Raw genomic sequence first — 8,053 nt, 5'->3', positions numbered from 1 at the left:
AGTGACATTATGGCAAGAAGCGATAGCAAGAGGATACCAATGCGCCCCAAGGGGGGTTGGCGTAGTGGGGGTGGGGCCTTGGCTGCTAAACGGGCAGTCAAGGTTAGATTCTCATGAGCGTTGCCCCTCTGTGCAAGCCAATGCATAACATAGGCCTCGGGGGCAGGGGTTCTAGCCTCAGAGTTACGACCGTAGTTATGGCAGGCTGATCCAGCGTGACCAGGTCTTAGTACTGGGTGCAGTTTTTTCGGGTTGTAAATCAATTCGGTCCAAACAGTCTACATTTTGCATGATTGCTAGGAGAGAGAATTTTCAGCGAGTGAGAACTACTCTTTAAGAGCATTATTTGCAACAAAGTTTATGAATTAACTACACTGTACAACACACAGGTAGTCCCTCTCTGGCTCATTCTCTTACTCTCGCTCCTCCCACATGGATTTAGTGTGTTTTGTCCACACAAGCCTAACCAAGCCCAAGCCTGGCCTGTTCAAGCTCAGAACGGTGCTGTATTGGTTAGGGTCAAGCTTGGGTCCAGTCAGAACACGTGTTCATGTTTGGCTTGACAGAGCTAGAGAGCTAGGCTAAGCACGAGCAGAGCTAATGCATTATTTTCTTCTTTCTTCTTTTAAAAGAGGGTGAATGTGAATTGTATTGACCTCACTTTCTAAAGAAAACAAGAAAAACAGCCCAAAAGGGGTTCCACTCATCTGATAGGAGGCAATTGTGAATAGTTGACGAGGTGTTATTCACAAGTTTGAAACCCACAGGTGGTGTTCCTTGCTCCAAGGTCGAAGCTGGGTGTACTCCCTGGTGGCCAGTGGAGACCTCAAGGATTTTACTTTTACCAACCAGAGGCCAGCCAATGTGCAGTCGGAAAAAAAATAGGAAAGCAGGAAAACCAGTTTATTAAAACACATTATGTCATGAATGAAATACAATATATACAAATACTATATCTCTATGATATAAACGATCTCAAAATAACTTGAGCTCGTTTAATTAACTAAGCTTCATCGTTAAGCTCAAGTTTGACTCATGTAATATAAATAAATGAGATTGAGTTGAGTTTTAACCAAAACAAGCCAGAGCTCAGCTTGAGCCAATGGATTTTTTGTATCAGTATTCATCGACAGTGTAAACTAATTTTCATTGAGCAATTTGGTTAATCAAATGGCGGGTTTTCCTCATTTAGCTGTCAGCCAGCGTTAAGGCAGCATGACCAGCCTGCATCAACAAAATCCTTATGGCCCTCTATCATTCATTAACGCTACCTTCTGCTCACACCTCTACCATGCCATCAAAACCATGGATATTGCTACATGTCTGCCAAGCGTTTTGCTATCTCCAACCTATGTCACATGGATACTTTATTTTGACTCGTCTTCGTGAACAAATAGCTGCATCCTTGTGTTTTCAGCCACATCCATGTCCCAGTGTCCAACAATCATGGCAGTATCTGCATTGTTAAGAAAACAAGAGCAAAACAAAATCAAAATACAGAAATACTAAGAATAACAACCAAAGAAAAAAACACAGAATATATGTGGTTCCATTTATGAGCCTACATCTACCGGCAAAGAAAAGCAAAGCTTCACTATGATGGATAAAAAGGAGATGCAGAGGCGTAATACTGCTCTCTTAAAACCCTTGAAAAACCTGATGCACCCAAAACTCTCATAACCTTCTTCAAGTAGAACACAAATTCCAAATAACACAAGGAAACACTTGCTAATTAAGGAAAAGTATATCAAAATTAAGAAAGGTCTGTATGGTAGGACGGGTTCAAAATTCAAAAAACACAACAAATCTCCACCTTGGCTTGAATTCATTCAAAACCTCACAAATAGCAAACTTAGCAATTCCTCGTCTTCGATGGTTATCATCTCTACGATCTCCATAGCTTTGAATTTCTACAGTTTTGACGCACCAAACCTTGACTAGGGACTCACGAGGACATCTCAATATATGCAAAGCCTCTCTATGCTGCTTCCTTCACGATTGGCTCTTGGATGCAATTGCAACAGCTGCAGGTGCAATGCTTATTTGCTTGAAAAACCAATCAGTAGACAGCTTTTTAGCTTGTCAACATTCAGTATTTACAAGCCATTTATAGAACCCCCATAATGTTTCTATTACCAGCGACGAAGTGAGAAGCGGATCAATCCAAAAATGTATACAGAACATTCGGTTCCCTTTTCAGCCGGCACTGAACCAGTGGGTCCATCACTCAACTCTCCCTCAATGGTTCTCCCGGATCATGTTAGTCAGCCTACAAACACGTTAAAAAGACTAATTCTTTGGGCATTGAGGGAACTGAGACAGTCTATGCAATGGGCTCAATGCCTCAGGCAGAGAATTCCATCGATCGAAACATCAAGAAAGAGAGACAGTGGACTCCATTCAGACCATCCAGATATCTCCATGTCTAAGCATTGCCGATTGCCCAACCGACAGGAGAGAGAGAGAGAGAGAGAGAGAGAGAGAGATTAGAAAATGGCAAATATGTCAATCTCTAAGCCCTGTAATATTAGCCTTTTCAATACACAAATGAAAGATTGACAAGTTCCACTATGATTTTAGATTAGAAGTTTAGACAGAATCTCTAAGCCCTGTAATATTAGCCTTTTCAATACACAAATGAAAGATAAGTTCAAACATGGATTTAGAAGTTTAGAGAGAGAAAGAGACTTTACTCCATCCATCTTCCACAATACACTTCCTCCATGACCAGATCATGTGGCATGAGCTCGTCAAGAAAAGAAAGCAGTATAGGGAAAGTAGCCAAACAGGTATGGGAATCCAAGCACATGGTAAACCTTGCTGAATTACACCTTTACAACCTTATGTTTTGACGAATTCAGGGAAAGACACGATCAGCCAAGAATTCCACCACCGATCACGATTCCCACCTGATATCAACCCGATCCTCATTTCCACCACAGAAACACCAGTTCTGTGCAGCAGGCAGGCACCAAAGGAATGACACAGAAGGCTGCCACAACACACTTTTCCTATTTCCAGTCGCCCATAATGCAGTTTCAAGCTGCACTTCCCTGATCAGACACATCTTCATAGTAATAAGGTGAAAGTTTACCATCCTTATTAATAGGATTGTTTTTGTCATCAGAACTGATCTCAAGCAGTAGCTTAACTACTCTCCTCATGGTAGGCCGGTTGATAGGGAGAGGGCTAGTGCAGAGTCGGCCCACATTCAGAACATTGAACATCTCCTCTTTGAAGCCACTGTTGACAAGCCTAGGATCCAGTACGTGTTCCACCCCTTTCTCTTCCAAGGTTGTGCTCACCCACTTGACAATGTGCTTGCTCTCCCCATATTCTGCCTCAACTGGTGGTTTTCCGGTCACTAGCTCCAAGATCACCACTCCGAAGCTGTATATGTCACTCTTCTCGTTCACCCTCAAGGTATATGCATATTCTGAATGATCAGGAGAAAGCAAACGCCCCCCAAGTCAGGATATAGCAAATCTTAATAGAGAGCAAGGAAAACATTTCAAGCAGGGCAAAGCACAAAAAACACAAAGATGACGAACATTTTAATTTAATTTGAGGATTGATAAAACATCTCAATAGAGAAACTAAAAGTGCAGCAACAATTTCCCCCGTGAATCAATCCGATAGCTGTTACTGACCAAAAATCAATGTCTAGCAGGACACAAACATATAACCAACATTATTAGAAACCAGTATATACGTTATGTTCAATTGAACATCTTGAAGATACGCACTTATTTCAGCATCTAGATGAGTTTTTTAGAGCGTAAATACTAAACGTAGGCTCTGCAACCAAGCCAGCAGCAAGCGGCAAACCGGTTTACATACACACGGGTTAGCTTGCAGTTGACTCAGGCCATACCGATCACCCAAGTCAATATGGGGGTAGGCATGACCTTTGTGCATCTGCCCATTTCAGATTCAGTCTGCTAGAACATACACATCATGAAAAGAAACCAAGAAAAGGGGAAAAGGATGATAAATCCCCATGTGAATGGTCTTGAAGAGAGAAAAGCAGATTTCATTAGAGGAAACCAAATTGATATTAAGAAAAATGGTATCACGTATCTAAAACAAACAATAGAATCCAAACCATTCAATACCCAACTGCAAAAGACAATAGAATCCGAATCCATTCAATACCCAACTGCAAAAGAAGGGCGAGTACCACTTATATGGCACTTCCATCACTTTCACCTGGTTATCCAAGTCTGAAAACAGCTTATATTTCAAACTTGGTACATATTTACACGCCAGATATGAAGAAAAAAGAAAACCAACAAAAAAGCAGACCAATGCATCAGGAAAGTTAAGGTGCATGCTTCTTTGAAGTCAAAATTGAAGCACCAAAACATAGAGAAACAAAACCATAAAAAACAAGGAGCATGAAAAGCAAAAACCTCACAAAACAAAGCCATGTATTTCTAGACAAAAATGAAAGACAAGAATTCTCAACAAATCACAGAGAGCGAGAGAGAGAGAACAGAACCTGGTGCGATGTACCCCAAAGAACCAGCGACGGCAGACATGGAATCCTGTGCTTTACCACACGTCTCGAGTATCTTGGCGACCCCAAAATCAGCCACCCGTGCCCCAAATTCAGCATCCAGCAAGATGTTATTGGACTTAACATCCCTGTGGATGATAGGAGGCACACAATCATGGTGAAGATAAGAGAGCCCCTCCGCAGCATCCACTGCTATCTTATACCTCGTCGGCCAATCCAGCAACCCTGCTTTGCTGCTGTGCAGGAAATCACCCAAGCTCCCATTGGGCATGTACTCGTAAACCAGTAGCTTGCAGTCCCTATTAGTACAGCAACACCACAGCTTCACGATATTCTTGTGCCTGATCTTTCCAAGCGTCGCCACCTCCGCCTCGAATCCATTGTCGCAGCGAGAATGGTCGTTCTCCATCTTTGTCGTCGACGCCCAGAGCCTCTTCACGGCGACCGTTTCTCCATTGCTGAGCACGGCCTTGTAGACCTTCCCGGCGCCCCCGCTTCCGATCACGTTATCTTCGTCTAGGCTGTCCAGTATCTCATACTCACTGAAGCCCAATTTGTGGAAGGAGGTGAGCGTCGACCTCGACTTGTCGGCCGCCTTCCTCTTCTCAGATAGCTCGAAGCTCCTGTACCTCCAGTAGAACAGCGCGATGCCCGCGATCAGGATGACGCCGGTGAGGATGAAGACCGATCGGAGAAGCCACGCCAGGGTGGTGTGCTTCGCCCTGTCCTCGTGCAACAGCGAGCACGACTTGACGAAGCCCGTCCGTTCATTGCTGCATAGATCGGGATTGCCCAGGAAGCTCGTCTCGTAGATCCTGTTGTTGAACAATGGCGGAAGACTTCCGGAGAGATGGTTGTTCGAGAGGTTGAGAGAATTGAGCTTCAAGTCCTGCAGTTGCCACGGGATCGATCCCGTGAGCGAGTTCCCGGAGAGATCGAGGTAATTCAGAGCTGGCAGACTCCCTAATTGCCACGGAATCAATCCGTCGAACTCATTGTCTGCGAGATTCAGCTCGTTAAGCTGCTTCCACGACCGGAAATCGTTCGGGAGCTCGCCGGAGAGCCGGTTCCCCTGAAGATCGAGCTTAGCGAGCAGAGAGAGACCAAGGAGTCCCTGAGGCAGAGGACCCGTGAAGACGTTGCCATCGCCGGAGAACTCGACGAGGCTGTGGAGTTCGCCGACCTCCGGCAGGATTTCGCCGCTGAAACTATTTCCGGAGATGACGAGCTGCGACAGGTTCCCGGCATTCCGTATGAGCGGAGAGATGGAGCCGGTGAGCCGGTTATCGGCGAGCTCCAGAAACGAGACGTGCGGCAGGCCCCAGAACCCCGCCGGCACATCGCCGGAGAGGGCGTTGCCCTTGAGCCTGACCCTGTTCAAGCTCGAGCACTCGCCGTAGCTCGCCGGAATCGGCCCCGTGAACGAGTTCTTCAGCAGCACCATGTCCGTCAGCGACTTCCCACCGCAAAGGTGGGGCGGGAGCTCGCCGGAGAATTGATTGTCCGAGAGGTCCAGCATCGCCAGGGGAGAATTCCGCCCCAGATCCGGCGGCAATTCACCGGACAGCCTATTGGTGAACAGCTTGAGCTCGTAGAGGTTCGTCGAGTTCGCGATCTCCGGCGGCAGGCCTCCGGTGAGGAGGTTCTCGTACAGGTTGAGCGAACCAAGATTCATCCGGCACAGCTCCGCCGGAATGGAGCCGGTGAGCTTGTTGGTGGAGGCATCGAACCGGAGCAGCGACGCCATGGCGTCCATCCCGGCGGGGATCTCGCCTGAGAGCGAGTTGTTGTAGAGCTCTATCTGGACGACCTTACGGAGGGAGGTGATGGAGGAAGGGATGGGACCGACGAGGCCGTTGTTGGAGAGGTCCAGATTGGTTAAGTTCCCGAGCTTTCCGATGGAGTACGGGATCTCGCCCACGAGGTTGCAGAAAGAGAGCCAGAGGTTATGGAGGCTGGTGAGGTTGCCGATCTCCGGTGGGAGTAGGCCGGGGGAGAAGGGGTTGGAGGTGAGGTTGAGCTGCTCGAGGGTGGAGATGTTGCCGAGCGAGGCTGGGATGGTTTCAGTGAGAAGGTTGGAGATGAGGGAGAGGACTCGGAGGCGCCGGAACCGGCCGAAGGAGTCGGGGATGGCGCCGGTGAAGTTGTTGGAGGAAAGGTCGAGGTGGAGGAGCTCGGGGAGGTGGGCGAGGGAGTCTGGGATGGTGCCCACGAGGAGGTTCTGGGAGAGGTCGAGGTGGGCGAGCGAGGTGCAGGAGGAGATTTGGGAGGGGAGGGTGGAGTTGATGTTGTTGTTGGAGAGGGAGATGAAGGAGAGGTGAGGGAGACGGCAGAGGGCCGTGGGGAACGGACCGCCCACGTTGGTGTTGGAGAGGTCGAGGGAGACGACTGCCCCAGAAGAGGTGTCGCAGCTGACGCCCTTCCATCTACAGGGGTTGTCGTCCCTTGGGTTCCAGTCAGAGAGGGCGTTATTGGGGTCGGACAGGCCTCGTCTTGCTGCGAGCAAGAAGAGGCCTTCCTGAGACAGACAATGGACGAGTTGGACGGATAGAAATGGAAGAAGAAGAAGAAGAAGCAGAAGAAGAGAAGATCTGGATGCTGCAGGAGCAGTTGCCATTGTAGATTTCAGTCACAGTTGTGCAGAGAGAGAGAGCGAAAGAGAGATGTTTTCTTTCAATTGCACCAGCGTTTTTGTTGCACACAGAGAAAGGGAGACGGAACGGGAGGAAGAGGGTACAGTGCTTGACCACACACTCACTACATTGTACTCACAGAGACAGATGAGACGATGAAGGGAAGAGAGAGAGAGAGAGAGAGAGATATCACATCAACAGGACAGCATAATGGTATTAATGTGTGGATACATGACTCGGACGTCTTGATGATAAACATTATTTAGTAAACTCAACTGAAATTCATGATTATGAGACACCATTTTACTTTGTAGTTTTGATTGTATGTGTAGAAGTCCGAAAAATGATATGTAGAGATCGTACAACATGATGACATTGAACCAATGGGTCGGGTTTTATGATTGAGTCTGCTTGCAATGCCCTCCAGGATCAAACCACACCGGTTGCTTCTGGAGTTCAAGCAAGCGAGCCATTTGTCGGATGGAGAAAGATGGTCGAACGCACTCGATTCGCTTCCAAGCATAACTAGCTCCAACCTTCTGGATGAAGCAGTGGAGAGACTTTTTTGTTTTTTTTCTCTCTTTTATGTATGTTTTTTAAAGGCAAGATGAGGTAGGCAGACCCTGCCAGTTATTCAACTATACCATGTTTTGAACCTGCAACCTCACAACACAAGGTGACGTGTACTCGCTGCTCCTACCAAACAAGCGAAGCCCCAGTTTGTAGGGATGCATACGAGCCGGTTCACGCCCAGCTTGACATGTACAAGTTTGGCTCGCCCAAGTAACTACATGTATAGGCTTAGCTAGAGCCAAGCATGAACCAAATATTGAATAGAATTAAGCTTGAATGGTTACTCATCAAAAATCAAAATCTAACCTTAACCAACCTAAAAAAAAAC

The 8,053-nt window shown here is 47.0% G+C and overlaps 1 protein-coding gene across 2 annotated transcripts; it reads right to left on the bottom strand.

The window, feature by feature from the left end:
* Positions 1–888: 888 nt before the first annotated feature.
* LOC149836807 (uncharacterized) lies at positions 889–7,384 on the bottom strand. 2 transcript variants are annotated; one of them, XR_016431841.1, is made up of 3 exons: positions 4,502–7,356; positions 2,694–3,436; positions 889–1,456 (listed from the first exon to the last, which is right to left on the bottom strand). XR_016431841.1 is itself a non-coding variant. In XM_090005587.1 (2 exons), exons 1-2 carry the CDS (start codon positions 7,134–7,136, stop codon positions 3,039–3,041), a joined length of 3,033 nt encoding a protein of 1,010 aa, XP_089861713.1. In that variant the 5' UTR covers positions 7,137–7,384; the 3' UTR covers positions 2,506–3,038. The 2 variants fall into 2 exon arrangements, 1 of the variants encoding a protein (XP_089861713.1); XM_090005587.1 differs by lacking the exon at positions 889–1,456 and having other exon boundaries at positions 2,506–3,436; positions 4,502–7,384.
* Between the last annotated feature and the right edge of the window lie 669 nt (positions 7,385–8,053).

The sequence above is a fragment of the Nuphar pumila genome, chromosome 5 (assembly GCF_984573655.1).
Source record: "Nuphar pumila chromosome 5, dmNupPumi1.hap1.1, whole genome shotgun sequence".
In the NCBI taxonomy this organism is placed as follows: Eukaryota; Viridiplantae; Streptophyta; class Magnoliopsida; order Nymphaeales; family Nymphaeaceae; genus Nuphar; species Nuphar pumila.
Note: the sequence above shows the minus strand (reverse complement) of the source record. Positions and strands in the feature narration are given on the sequence as shown.

Coding starts and splice junctions, on each gene's coding strand:
- LOC149836807 (XM_090005587.1), bottom strand. CDS start 7,136: ATGGCAACTGCTCCTGCAGCATCCAGATCTTCTCTTCTTCTGCTTCTT. Junction 3,437..4,501: donor TTTGGGGTACATCGCACCAG/GTTCTGTTCTCT, acceptor CTGATCATTCAG/AATATGCATATACCTTGAGG.